Here is a 15,417-nt window from a genome sequence, read left to right as displayed (position 1 = left end):
CTTGCAAATTCTGGAGAATAAAGGCCTAATTTGTCTAATCTCTCCTCATAACTGAATCTCTTATTCCAGGTATCATCCTTAAGAACAAAGGTAGAAGTTTCTGTTAAAGCTCAGCAGGTCTGGCAGCATCTGTGAAGAGAAATCAAAGTTAATATTTCAGGTCCAGTGACCCTTCCTCAGAACTGATGGTAGCTAAGAAAATGGCGGTTTATATGCAGAAGATAGGATCAGGGAGGGGGTAAGGAGGTAAAGATAGGAGAGATAGAGCTCAAAGAGTGAGAAGAACAGTTGAACAGACAAAGGAGTCCAGAACGATTTGGCTGGGAGGGTGAATAGCTATTACTGGTGACTGTTAGTGGCTAACAATAGGTAGTGTGTAATGGCAGACTCTGTGATAACAAGACCTGATGTGAGTGGTAGGGGGTTAGGACATGGGGGAGTACAGGTCCTAAAATTATTGAACTTGATATTGAGTCCAGAGGGCTGCAGAGTCCCTAAGTGGAAAATGAGATATTATTCTTCCAGCTTGTACTGAGCTTTGCTGGAGCACCGCAGCAAGCAGGAGATAGAAATATTGGCCAGGGAACAGGGTGGTGTGTTAAAGTGGCAGTCAACTGAAGCTCATGGTCAGAGAGAGGAGCAGAACTGTTTCAAGATGAACCTCAATTTCTCTGCATCCTGCCCCCCCCTTCCCCACCTAATCCAACATATCACCCTCCAAACTGATTATACTCCATGTGCTTAGATCAAACCCTGACTCTGTTATTAAGTTTGTCAATAACAGTTGTAGTCTGGTGTACTGACCTCTACATTGCAGAGGCTGAGCGCCAGGTGTCAGATGCTTCCTCCTATTTTCCCCTGCACCATGACCCCACTATGGCACATCAGGCCATTGTATCAATGACCGTCACTGTCCCAATTTCAACTAGTGATCACAAACCCCTCCCCCCAACTGTCGCTAAGCTGACGGTCACCCAGCCCCGCTCATCTTGTTTCTACCTCCTTCCAAAAATCCACAAAAATGACTGCCTGGGCAGACCCACTGTTTCAGCTGCTCCTGCCCCAGAGAACTCATCTCTTCCAAATGTGACTTAGTCTTTTCTCCCTGGTCGAGTCCTTGCCCATGATCTATGATTTCTTTAATGCTTTATGCCAGTTTCAGAATTTCCAGTTTGCAAGTTCCAGCCACTTCCTCTTTATCATGGATGTGCAATCCCTTTGTATGTCCATCCCCCACCTGGTTGGTCTCAGGGCTCTTGGCTTCTTCCTGCAGCAAAGGCCTGAACCGCCCACACCCACCACCACCCTCCTCTGCAGAACATCTATGTTCTGCCTGTAAAGAAGACCCTGAGTCCATATTCATTGATGTACATAAGTCCACCATCTTTGTCACCTCTTCACCTCCAGTGAGTAGAATCCCAAACTGCTTGGTCTATGATCATAACATAATTCCATCCTAGTCAAGGTTCTCCGAACTGCCTTCAACGAAGCAATATATTCCTTAAATATTGGGACCAGAACTGTTCAGTACTCCAGGTATGATCACACCAGTACTTTGTACAGTTGCATGAAGACTTCCCTGTTCTTGTACTCTCACCACCTTAAAATAAGGGCCTATATTCCGTTAGCCTTCCTGATTACCTGCTGCACCTGCGTGTTAGCTGTCTGTGTTTCATGCACAGGCAGCCCCAAATCCCTTTGTGTTGCAGCTTTCGGCTACTTTTCTCCATTTGGAATTTTCCATTCTCCAGCTGCAAGTTTTGTGTACAATTCTGGACACCAACTTAAGAAAGGATGTGAACAGGATGCAGGGCATTGACTAGAATGGTACCAGGCATGTGGATGACAGTATTCAGTTAGAGAGACAAGTGAAGCAGAGATTATTTCCTGCAGAGCAGAGCACACTATAGGGAGATTCAATTAAGTGAAAAACTACATAGGCTTTTGACAGAAGTAAATTGGGATAATTTAGGTTTGCTCATACAAGGTTAGAGACTTTTCTCAGAACATCAATGTTATTGGGACACTGATGAAAAATGCCCTCTTGCTTTTCCCCTACCTGCAAAAATGACAAGTCCATAACACCATTCTGTATTCCTCAAAGTGCAGCCACGTAATAGTATTTTTTCATTATCTAAAGGATACTTGTTTTCTTTGTAGGTAAGTGTTCCTTTAAATTTGTCCAGCCTGTTATTGGGTGCTTCACATCTAACCTCACCTAGGATAGAAAAGGAGGCACATATAAGTAAATGTTTTCTCGATAATTTCATCATCATGTCAAAACATAATTTTGGGCAAGAAGTGCTCAGAACTAGGCAGAACGAAACATAATTTGGGGATCCTGTGAAGAATGGGACATAACTCACTCTAAAAGGAGAATCTCTTTCCATTTGTCTTCAACATAAGTGGTTGCACCATTACTTCGACTAAAACGTTAAAAATACTTGGCTTAAGGGATATCAAGACAACTTTTCAGATTGGCAAATGTAATTCAGAATCTTTATTAACATGAATGAACAGAAACAAACACTCTTGCTTCCTGGTCTTACGTATTGGACAAAAATAAATTTTAAAAAAAGATAATGAAATTTAAGGCATGTGAAGTGAAAACAGCAATGAAATGCCAGAAACAAAAGCAAAAACTTCTGGAGAAATTCAACTGTCCTGAGTTGTGATGAAGAATCAATGGACTCGATTGTTAACCATTTTCTCTCAATAGATGCTGCTTGACTATTGAGTTTCTCCAGCAATTTCTGTTTTTGTTTGAGGTTTCCAACATCTGTAGTTCATTATTATGCATTCATGAAATGTTAGAGTTGCTCCCCAACTGATCTGTCCAAAGCATTTGACGCTGAGACCAGAATCTTTCCTCTAAGGCAAGTGCACAGGCAAGATTTGCCACACCCACCTCCGGAAAAAAATTGATTGACAGAATCTTAATTCTGGTACAGGCAGATGCAAGATGGAATGAGGCGTTCCATCTCTGGATGCAGATCAGAAGACTGTCGAGTGTTGAAGCAGCTTAGCCAAAGTTTCACTTGTTGTTTTGTTAAACATTAGGTCCTCCAGGCTTCACCCTTCTTCACCACCCATGCCCTATTCAAACCCCCCACAAATCACCATGGCCTCTTAAAACCCTTATGTTAACACGGTACTAAATTATACTCTTTCTTCGTCTCAATCTACCATCCATTTCTCTTGTACACATGATGCGAGCCACCTACTACCCAGAGGCAAACCTCAAGAGCCACGCTGAGATGAAATAAAGGTCAAATTATCTACTCCAGATTAAATTATATTGAAAAACACACTACCATTCATGAAATCACATTCAATGTATTTAAAGTACCTCAAGTATTTAATCATCATAAAAACAAGTGGTTGTGTTTATAATCTTACATCAAATACAAGCTAAAACCCTTACCTCTTTGAGCTCTCAATCAAACTGTGAATTTATAGTTCACTGGTGTGATTATTCAGGTTATGGAAGTAGTTATGCAGTATTAATGATTTACTGAAAATACTGAGAATTACACAACCACAAGATGCAGGAGCAGAAATAGGTCATTTGTCAATCAAATATGGCTGATACATTTCTCAAGCTCATTCTCCTGCCTTCTCCCATAACGATTGACCCCTTTTCTAATCAAGAATGTATCTATCTCTGTCCTAAAGATACTCAATGGCATGGCCTCCACAGCCTTCTGCAGCAATGAATTCCATAAATTTACCATCCTCTGGCTGAAGGAATTCTTCCTCATCTCAGTTCTAAAGGAATGTTGGATGCTGCCTGACCTGCTGCGCTTTCCCAGCAACACATTTTCAGCAAATTGCTTGCTGCACTTGTATGTCAGCTTTCAGTGACTTATGAGCAAGGACACTTAGGATCCTCTGGTCATCAAGTGTCTCATTCTTCAAGGAATGCCTCTGTTCCTCCTTTCAAAGTGGATAACCTCATTATTAAGCATAATATATTCCATCTATCATACTCTTCCACTACTCCATCTGTTATACTTTTCCCTTCTTCACTCATTTAACCTGTTGAAACCTTCTTAAACCTCTTTACATCCTCCCCAAAACTCTCATTCCCAATAAGATTCATATCATCTGCTAACTTGGAAACATTACAATTGATGCCTACAAACAAATCATTGATTCAGATTATGAACATCTTGATCCAAGCACTGACCCTTGTAGTACCTCTCATGCCAAGTTGAGAATGAAAGTTATTCCCACTCTCTGATTTCTATTTGTTAACCAATGTGTTTAGTCTTGTTTACTATTCTCCTGTGTTGGACTTTATCAAAAGTGTTCTAGAAATCCAAATGTTATCAACACCCACCAGTAGCCCTTTTCGAATCTGTTTGTAACATTTCTATCATGCTTATCAAACACGATTTCCCTTTCACTTACACCAATGTTTCTCTTTCTTTCTCTTGCATGAAATGGGGTGCATCACATGAACATTCCAAATTTGGAAAGGCACAGCAGTAAGTCTTAACTTCCAAGACAGAGATGGAATTGGACAAGGAGTGCAGGGCCATGGCTGAAGCTGTTGTCAACAGCAGGGCTAATTCAATTCAAGATGATGGTATCCCTATAACTAATATTCCTTCTCAACTTCCATTTTCTCCTCATACAATAATTTTTTCTGAACTACAAGCTGCAAGTGGTGAGAGCACATGCTTGTCAGTGTCTCCAATTCTCACATCAAACATTGACCTTGTTTCCTTGAAGACATCGAGAAAATGAAACCTTCACAGAGTGAAGAATTGCATGAAGATAATAATGATGACACAGGCCATCACTTGAATTCAACAGGGATAAATTTCAATGAAGATATCCTTAATGACGCACAGAAATTTCACACATTGTTCCTTAGTGAGTTTCAAGTAAAAGTAATGCTCTCTTAACATCCTTGGAAGGGAGCTTTTCTCCTCCTCATCCTAAAATTTATCCTGCTATTCAACCTTCAAGCCTCTATTCAATTTTCAGGTCATGCTCTATTCCAAGTGGAACTCCTGCTAATGTTTCCCTGTAAGTAATTGGTTTGGAATCAGCAAAACATGTTCCAGTAATGGTCACACAATTGACTGAAAATTCAAACAACTATGCAAAGTCCCAAAAAGGAATAACAGGAGCCAGAAGAAATAAAAGTGAAACTTTGATGATCTCCTTATTGTGGGGCTAACAGGGGGCTTTTCAGGTTGCTTAATATGTTCAGCTATGCATAGTTCAGAGAGGACACTAGTTGGAATCTGGAGTTTCAACGTGATAACATTACTGTCAAATCAGTGACATAACCTGGCTCCTCAGTATATTAGCAGATGTAAATTGCAAATGTACAACTCCTTTACCAGTATGGTATCTCATCTGCTTTATGCCAGCAGTGTGCATGCACTGAAAAGGTCATTTTGGAACACTGATAGGCCTTGTGGCTTCCAATACTGGGTGTTAAAAATAATTTCACCTTGTATCTTTGTCCAAGTCTTGAGAAACATAAGTAGTTAATTCATGGAAAGACACAAAGTTTATCTTTTCCAAAAAGAATGATACAAGAGATTAGAGCAGAAGCATGTGACCATTCTGAAGTTTGAGTTAGAGAAATGTCAAGTTTGTAAGCATTGCTGTCTGTAAATTGTGTTAGTTATTGGTAAAAATAACTGTTGGCAATGTTAAAATCCTTGATTGACTTGGATCTAGATTGCTGTAAAATACAAAAAAAATGTTAAAAATAAATCTCTGCAGTCTTTGATTCAGGGAGTAAATTTCTCAGAATATCCTTGATAATTTCTTCAGTCTTCAGGTTATTTAGTGTAACTTTCACATTCACCTAAAATCAACATTTGTGTTATAAGAAATAAAACAAAGAACTTGGATGCTCAAGATCAGAAACTCAATCTGCGATGAGATTGTTTTAAAATTAAATGGACAAAGAATTTTGTAATAAAAATCAACCTACCATCAAAAGATGCCAGAGCCTGTGTGTTCTCGCCCATGTCTGAGGTCACAGTTAATGCCTGCTTAACCTTCAGATTTGTTTCCCTACAAAAATTAATATTAACATTCATAAAAAAGACAGAATAGTTGTATTTTACATTTCAGAAGGAGAACAGTGAATATTGTATATTGCAGTATATTGCAGTGAACAGTACAGGAAAATAACAGAAGCCCCAGAATAAATAGAAAATACAATTAGGACAGCAGTTTGGGGCATGTCCTGCTCATACCTATGGCAATCCTTTGTCTTCCACTGATCAACATCACTTGGAAGAACCATGCAGAGTGGCAAGGACACAGAATACATTCTGCTTGGAGGACTTCAATCTCCATCACAAAGAGAGGTTCAATAGCATCACTACTGACCAAGCCAGCTAAGTCCTGAAGTGATATAGCTAACAGACTGAGTCTGCAGCAAGTGCTGAGGGATCCAAAAAAGTGGGAAAATCTACCAATTATTATCCATCAATCTACCTCATCAATCTAAATGCTGGAGCTCCATCCCTAACAGCATTATGCCTGTACTTACACCAGATGGATTGTAACAATCAAAAGAGACAGTTTAAAGCCACCTTCTCAAGGACAACTAGGGACAGATTGCAAATGCTGGCCCAGCCAGCAATGACCACATCTTGTGAATGAATTTTAAACATGCATTTGTCAAATGCCTCATTGGTAAGACAAAGAAACTTAGGAAAGAGCACCAGAAATAGGCCATTCAGCTCCTTGGAAGCACTCTAACATTCAACAAGATCATGGCTGGTCTCAAACCTCATAACCATTTTCCCACCAGTAAGCCTAACAGCAGCTAAATACAGAATATAAAAGAGCTCTGACTGGAGGAACAGGCAAGCTCTGTGAAAGAACCTAATTTCATTTAGCCTCAGGCCTGGACACCTGGAATGGCAATGAATCTGAGTTATTGGGTGTGACTGCATGAGTCAGGAAGTCTACTGGGCAGATGAAGAGACAAAGCTGGAAGTTGGTTAGTGGATCAGAAACTCACTTAATGAAGGGGTCAGGAGCCAAATTATCAAGCAGATCAGGGGAACAGGTTGTGAGTGGTACAGGACTGCATGTGGGTCAGGGAAACAACCTTCAGGATGATCAATGGTTTTGGAGACAAGATGAGACTAACTCCATCATATGCAGGCAATGGTCCCCTGAATAGCCATAGTCAAAATGATGGAACACACCTACCAAACCCATGTAGCAAGCCTCCCAAACATGTGCAATGTATGAATGAGGGAATACGTGAGGGAGAGAGTAAATGAAGAAGAGAGAGGGGAAGGGAGAGAGAGAGGGAGTTAGTGTGAACAGTTCAGGGGAGGCAATGGTCTAGTGGTATTAATTGCTCGACTATTAATCTAGAGACCCAGGTAATGTTCTAGAGACCTGGGTTCACATCCCACTATAGCAGATGGTGCAACTTGAGTACAATAAAATCTGGAATTAAGAGTCTAATGATGATTATGAAACCATTGTTGATTGTCGGAAAAACCCATCTTTTCAATAATGTCCTTTAGGGACGGAAACTGTTACCTTTGTCTGGTTTGGCCTACATGTGATTCCAAAACCACAGCAATGCGGTTGACACTTAACTACCCTCTGAACATTAAGGAATGAGCAATAAATGCTGGCTGAGACAACAAAGCTAGATCTTGTAAATGAATAGAAAGAAAAAGCAAGGAGTCAAGAGTACGGATGGATTAACAGTAGAGAGTGTAGTGTGGGGTGGAAGTGAGGGAGGGGCAAGTATGTGTATTTATGGGAGATAAATCTCTGTGTGTAGGGGAAGCAATGTGGAAGAATGAAGGGGGAGGGAGACATGGGAATGAAAGTGTGTTTGAGCACTAACTCAGTGAGACAGATGCACTCCCACTTTGCCCTTCCTCCTCCCCCTTGCATAAAATAGTCCTGAAAACATGCTGGGAGAAGAAGAAAACCAAGGCTGAAAAGGCAGCCTACTTCTAATTCCTCTCTTCTGCAAGTACCATCTTGGAACATGTACTACCAGAGGCAAAAGCAAGTAAATGCATCTACTTCACTTGTTCCTGGTCTCCCCCCACCACTTCATTGATGACTTGGCTTAATATGTCTCTTTCTATACCTGCTTATGAACTGAAAAGCCAAAAATAAGCTTTACTTGTACCTTTGCTTTGTACTTTTAAATGGTAATTTTTATTAACCACTAATTTATTCAACAATTAATTTAATGCTTTGGAATTTCTAATAACATTCATGTTTACTGTTATGTCAAATCATATTTTTCCAAAAATTGCTCAAACTACCCCACCTGCTCTCCCCTCTCCCTCTGAGTGAGAAAAAAGTGAAATGTGGCTGACCATGGTACTGAGAACTGGGTGTCCTTTAAACTTATGTTAAATCAACATTCCATATTTGGTATTTCCCATATAACATTAGACCTCATGTAACTTTTATCACATTTGTAACTTACCTCTTGCAAATGTAAACAAATCTCTATACGAAAACAGGGAAAAGGCCATAAGAGTTATCAAGATCCGAATTCATAGAACCCTCACAGTGGAAGCAGGCCATTCAGCCTCACGAGTCCACACTGACCATGATGAGCATCCCATTCAGACCCATACCTCTACCAAATCCCTGTAATCCTGCATTTCCCATGCTAGTCCACCCAGTCTGCATATTCTTCAACACATAGGAAATTTACTACGGTCAATCCACCTAACCTGCACATCTTTGGACTGTGGGAGAAAACCCCGCAGATATAGGGAGAATGTGCAAACTCCACACTGTCGCCCAAGGCCAGAATCAAACCTGGGTCCCTTGCACTGTGAGGCAACAGTACTAACGACTGAGCCATTGTACCCTTCCCTCCCCCGCCCCCGACCCGACCCTGACCATGGTAATGGTTTGTCACTCTCCCCAATTATCAATGTATTTTTTGGAAACAGAAAGTTTTTGGCCTCAAGGAGGCGATGGCCTAATGGTATTATACCCAGATAACTAATCTAGAAACTCAGCTAATGTTCTGAGGAACCTGGTTTGAATTTTAATACAATAGAAATATCCAGAATCAAGAATCCATGAATGACCATGAAACCATTGTCGATTATCTAGAAAATCAGGGAAGGAAATCTGCCATCCACAGCTGGTCTGGCCTACATGTGACTCTAGATTTTCTTAAACACCCTACCAAGCCAGTTGTATCAATTATTACGAAGTCTCAACAAAGAAATGTAACTGGATAGACCACATGTCAGCTGAAACTGCCCGGTCAATGTTGCAAAGTCCTCCTTACTAACATCTGGGGGCTAGTGCCAAAATTGGGAGAGCTGTTCACAGACAAGTCAAGCAACAGCCTCACACAATCATATTCACAGAATCATATCTTACAATATCCCAGACATAACCATCACCATCCCTGGATATGTTGTAGCAGTACTGATAAAGCAGAAGTGGTAGCCCTGTGGTATACAGTTGACTGGGAGTTGCAGTGGGAGTCCTCACATTGACTCTAATTCCAATGAAGTATCATAGCTTCAGATTAAACATGGGTGTAGCAAACATACTTCCTCGGCTGATGCATTAGCATTCCTCCATATTGGCATGACTATGAGATCCTTGATTGGGATTGTTAACCTGAGCTAATAAGGGAGCCCTGACCGACAGACATGAACAGAAAACTCAGATGGCCCCACAGTCAAGGGACTGGCTTTGATTTTCTGCAAAAACAAATTCACTCCATAAGCTTATATGTATGAGCATGTAGGGATGTCAGATTGAGTGCGAATGTGAGTGTGTGCGTGTGAGTGTGAGTGCACATGATTGTGTGTGTGTAAGCTTGGCTAAGTGTATGTGTGAGTGTGATGGGGCAGGTGTAAGAGGGTGCGTGTGTTGGTGTGAGTGAGGAGGGTGCATGTGTGTGAGAGAGAACTTGTGTATGAGGGAGGGTCTGCATGGGTGTGTTTGTGTGTGTGTGTGTGTGTGTATATGTGTATTGAGGGGGTGGAGAGAGAGAGATGAGAGAGAAAGAGAGAATATTGTGCAGTGGGTTCACCAAGGTCCCGGACGAGGCCATTCCCATGGGTACCAAACTTTGCTATCAGCTTCTGTTCAGCCACTCTGCGTTGTTGCTTGTCTCAAAGTGCGCTTTGGATGTAGGTCACCCGAAGGTCTGAGGCCAAATGTCCCGGACTGCTGGGGTGTTTCCTGACTGGGAGGGAACACCCCTGCCTGATGATTGTTAAGCAGTGTCAAATCATCCATCTGCTTGATCTTGCCAATGTACCATGCCTCATGGCATCTTTGCCTGCAGCGTTTGAGGTAGACCACGTTGGCCAAGTCACTAGAGTACTCACTGCGTACATGGTGGGAGGTGTCCCCACATGTAATAGTTTTACCCTTGTCGATACTCTGACACATCTTGCAAAGGCTGCTGTGGCAGGGTTGTACGATGTTGTTCTGAAGGCTGGGCAGTTTGCTACGAATCTTAATCTGTTTAATGTTTGGTGGTTATTTAAAGGCGAGAAGTGGAGCCGCGGTGAAGGTCTTGGTGAGATTTTCATCCTCATCGATAATGTGTTGCAGGCTGCAAAGAACATGGCTTGATCATTTGGCACTTGGGAAGTACTGAACAACGAAGGGCATCTTGTCTGTTGCAGCCTGTGTCTGTCTCCTGAGGAGGTCAATACAGTTTCTCGCTGTGGCATGTCAGAACTGGTGGTCGATGAGTTGAGCATTGTATCCTGCTCTTATGAGGGCATCCTTGAGCATTTTCAATTGTCTATCATGTTCCTCCTCATTCGAACAGATCCTGTGTATGCAGAGGGCTTGTCCGTAGGGTATGGATGTTTTGATGTGTTTTGGGTGGAAGCTAGAGAAGTGCACATTCTCCCTGTGTCTGCATGGGTTTCCTCCAGGTGCTCCGGTTTCCTCCCACAGTACAAAGATGTGCAGGGCAGGTGAATTGACTATGCTAAATTACCCATAGTGTTAGATGCATTAGTACAAGGGAAGTGGGTCTCAGTGGGTTACTCTTTGAAGGGTCGGTGTGGATTTGTGAGGCAGAAGGGCCTGTTTCCACACCTGTAGGTAATCTAATCTAGCTCGAGGGACCTAGGGGTGCAGGTATGCAATTCTTTGAAGTTTGCATTAGATATAGACAGGGTGATTGAAAAGGCATTTGAGTATAAGAGTTGGGAAATCATGTTGAAGCTGTACAGGATATTGGTGAGGCCTCCTCTGGAATACTGTGTCCAGTGCTGGTTACCCAGTTATAGGAAGGAAATTACCAAGCTGGAGAGGGTTCAGAAGTGATTTTCGAGTAAAAAATGAGGTCTGCAGATGCTGGAGATCACAGCTGAAAATGTGTTGCTGGTCAAAGCACAGCAGGCCGGGTAGCATCTCAGGAATAGGGAATTCGACGTTTCGAGCATAAGCCCTTCATCAGGAATGAGAGAGAGTAGCCAAGCAGGCTAAGATAAAAGGTAGGGAGGAGGGACTTGGGGGAGGGGAGATGGAGGTGGGATAGGTGGAAGGAGGTCAAGGTGAGGGTGATAGGCCGGAGTGGGGTGGGGGCGGAGAGGTCAGGAAGGAGATTGCAGGTTAGGAGGGCGGTGCTGAGTTGAGGGAACCGACTGAGACAAGGTGGGGGGAGGGGGAATGAGGAAACTGGAGAAATCTGAATTCATACCTTGTGGTTGGAGGGTTCCCAGGCGGAAGATGAGGCGCTCCTTCTCCAGCCGTCGTGTTATGTTCTGCCGGTGGAGGAGTCCAAGGACCTGCATGTCCTCGGTGGAGTGGGAGGGAGAGTTAAAGTGTTGAGCCACGGGGTGGTTGGGTTGGTTGGTCCGGGCGTCCCTGAGGTGTTCTCTGAAGCGTTCCGCAAGTAAGCGGCCTGTCTCACCAATATAGAGGAGGCCACATCGGGTGCAGCGGATGCAATAGATGATGTGTGTGGAGGTACAGGTGAACTTGTGGCGGATATGGAAGGATCCCTTGGGGCCTTGGAGGGAAGTGAGTGTGGAGGTGTGAGCGCAAGTTTTACATTTCCTGCGGTTGCAGGAGAAAGTGCCGGGGGTGGAGGTTGGGTTGGTGGGGGGTGTGGATCTGACGAGGGAGTCACGAAGGGAGTGGTCCTTGCGGAACGCTGATAGGGGAGGGGAGGGAAATATATCCTTGGTGGTGGGGTCTGTTTGGAGGTGGCGGAAATGACGGCGGATGATACGTTGTATGCGGAGGTTGGTGGGGTGGTAGGTGAGAGCCAGTGGGGTTCTGTCTTGGTGGCGGTTGGAGGAGCGGGGCTCAAGGGCGGAGGAGCGGGAAGTGGAGGAGATCTCCTCCACTTCCCGCTCTCCACCGCATCTCCTCCACTTCCCGCTCCTCCGCCCTTGAGCCCCGCTCTCCACCGCATCTCCTCCACTTCCCGCTCCTCCGCCCTTGAGTCCCGCTCCTCCAACCGCCACCAAGACAGAACCCCACTGGTTCTCACCTACCACCCCACCAACCTCCGCATACAACGTATCATCCGCCGTCATTTCCGCCACCTCCAAACAGACCCCACCACCAAGGATATATTTCCCTCCCCTCCCCTATCAGCGTTCCGCAAGGACCACTCCCTTCGTGACTCCCTCGTCAGATCCACACCCCCCATCAACCCAACCTCCACCCCCGGCACTTTCCCCTGCAACCGCAGGAAATGTAAAACTTGCGCCCACACCTCCACACTCACTTCCCTCCAAGGCCCCAAGGGATCCTTCCATATCCGCCACAAGTTCACCTGTACCTCCACACACATCATCTATTGCATCCGCTGCACCCGATGTGGCCTCCTCTATATTGGGGAGACAGGCCGCTTACTTGCTGAACGCTTCAGAGAACACCTCAGGGACGCCCGGACCAACCAACCCAACCACCCCGTGGCTCAACACTTTAACTCTCCCTCCCACTCCACCGAGGACATGCAGGTCCTTGGACTCCTCCACCGGCAGAACATAACAACACGACGGCTGGAGGAGGAGCGCCTCATCTTCCGCCTGAGAACCCTCCAACCACAAGGTATGAATTCAGATTTCTCCAGTTTCCTCATTCCCCCTCCCCCCACCTTGTCTCAGTCGGTTTCCTCAACTCAGCACCGCCCTCCTAACCTGCAATCTCCTTCCTGACCTCTCCGCCCCCACCCCACTCCGGCCTATCACCCTCACCTTGACCTCCTTCCACCTATCCCACCTCCATCGCCCCTCCCCCAAGTCCCTCCTCCCTACCTTTTATCTTAGCCTGCTTGGCTACTCTCTCTCATTCCTGATGAAGGGCTTATGCTCGAAACGTCGAATTTCCTATTCCTGAGATGCTGCCTGGCCTGCTGTGCTTTGACCAGCAACACATTTTCAGCTTCAGAAGTGATTTACCAGGATACTGCTTATTATGGAAGGTTTGAATTATAAAGAAAGGCTGCATAGGCTTGGACCTTTTTTACTGGAGCATAGGAAGTTGTGAGGTGATCTGATACAAGTTTATGGAGAAGAAAGCTAAGTGGTCACTTAATAGAGGCATACAAAATGATCAGAGAATCAGGGTGCAAAGTGAGAGCCTGTTTCCTCAGATGGTGACGGCTAGCATGAGGGGATATAGCTTTAAATTGAGGGGTGATAGATATCGGACAGAGTCCAATGTAGGTACATCACTCAGAGAGTAGTAAGGGCATGGAATGCCCTGCTTGCAACAGTAGTAGACTCGCCAACATTAAGGGTATTTAAATGGGCGTTGGATAAACATATGGATGATAATGAAACAGTGTTGGTTAGATGGGCTTTCGATTGGTTTCACAAGTTGGCACAACATCAAGGGTCTGCACTGCGCTGTAATGTTCTATGAGAGGTGTAGATAGAGTTGATGGTAGCTGTCCTTTCCTTTAGTTGAGGAATTTCAAGATTGGGGGAACATATTTAAGGTAAGAGGAGAGAGATTTTAAAAAAGACATAAGAGGCAAAAAATTGTTACGCAGAGGATGGTTCACGTGTGGGATGAACTTCCTGTACAAGTGGTGGATGTAGCTACAATTACAATGTTTAAAAGAAATTTGTACATGAATAGGAACGGTTTGGAAGAATATGGGCTAGGAAAAGCAGGTGACACTGGTTTAATTTGGGATTATGTTTGGCATGGACTGGTTAGACTGAAGGGTCTGTTTCCGTGTAGTATGACTCCATGACTATAGCCATTGCCTTGCACTTGTGTGGCGTGAATGTTATTTCTCACTTGTCAGTCCAAACTTGCATATTATTCAGGTTGAGCTGCATTTGGACATGGACTGCATCAGTGTCTGAGTAAGGGCTTTTGCCCGAAACATCAATTTCGCTGCTCCTTGGATGCTGCCTGAACTGCTGTGCTCTTCAAGCACCACTAATCCAGACAGTGTCTGAGTAGTCATGAATGATACGAAACATTGTGCAATCATCAGTGAATGTCCTCACTTCTGACCTTATGATGGAGGAAGGTCATTAAAAAAGCAGCTGAAGATGGTTAGATCAAGGACATTATCCGAAAGAACATTTTCTGAACATTCTGAAAGAGATGTCGTGGAGCTAAGATGATGATGGAGAGGATACCTTTTTGAGGGCATCCTTCCTTCTAGCCTATCCACCTCTAATTGATTGAGTACCACTATTTTGTCCAGGAAATATTGCCTGATGCCTATGCCTCAGCAGAGTGGCAACCTGAAAAATTTACGAAAATCTCTAACTCTGCACGGAGGGCATCAAAACATTTGAAGAACTTAGGAGCAATTTATTTTGAAGCAGATAGTTGACAGGACAAAGGAAGTCTGACCGAAGTTTGTATAAGCTTTTAAAAGGGAAGACAATAAAATATTTAGAAATGAATCATATAAAACTCTACATAATCAATGAATAGGACCAATTCTAAACTGGTAACCTTTCAGAGGTCTGGTTCAGATATCAAATGGACCGTAAGAACGGGAAGTATCCATTTAGTCCCGCAAGACTATTCCTCCAGTCTGTTAAGTCATGTCTGACCAATACTTGAACTACAATTATTTATCCTTATTGAGTCCTTGATACATTTACCTCACAAAAAAGTCTTCAATTTCAATATCCTAATTGATTCTGCAGCAAACAGTTCAACTTTTTTTGACACGTCTTTTTTTCACTCCTAAATGGCCGAGCTTTAATGTTAAGATTATATCCTGTTGTTCCTGGATTCTTTATTCATAAAAAATAGTTTTTCTGCATATATCCTATAAATTAGATAATAACTTTAAACAGCTGATAAGCTAACCGATCTACTTTCTTAATTCCAGGGAACTGATTTGCTTCACTGTTGTAGAATTCAATATTTCTATGAAAAAACATGAAGAAATACATGAGATAAATTGTTTTGATACCAAATAAATCTTATTAAATTGCACTTCGGCAT

The 15,417-nt window shown here is 43.4% G+C and overlaps 1 protein-coding gene across 1 annotated transcript in view; it reads right to left on the bottom strand.

Annotated features, from left to right (window-relative positions):
- atp8b5b (ATPase phospholipid transporting 8B5b) overlaps positions 1-15,417 on the bottom strand; it is a 206,312-nt gene that overhangs the window by 147,899 nt on the left and 42,996 nt on the right. The window contains exons 8-9 of the mRNA XM_060849059.1: positions 5,963-6,045; positions 2,060-2,218 (exon numbers count right to left, since the gene is read on the bottom strand). Of these exons, the coding sequence (XP_060705042.1) occupies positions 2,060-2,218; positions 5,963-6,045 (242 nt within the window). The remainder of the gene's footprint in view (positions 1-2,059; positions 2,219-5,962; positions 6,046-15,417) is intronic.

This window comes from Hemiscyllium ocellatum, chromosome 1 (genome assembly GCF_020745735.1).
Source record: "Hemiscyllium ocellatum isolate sHemOce1 chromosome 1, sHemOce1.pat.X.cur, whole genome shotgun sequence".
NCBI lineage: Eukaryota > Metazoa > Chordata > Chondrichthyes > Orectolobiformes > Hemiscylliidae > Hemiscyllium > Hemiscyllium ocellatum.
Note: the sequence above shows the minus strand (reverse complement) of the source record. Positions and strands in the feature narration are given on the sequence as shown.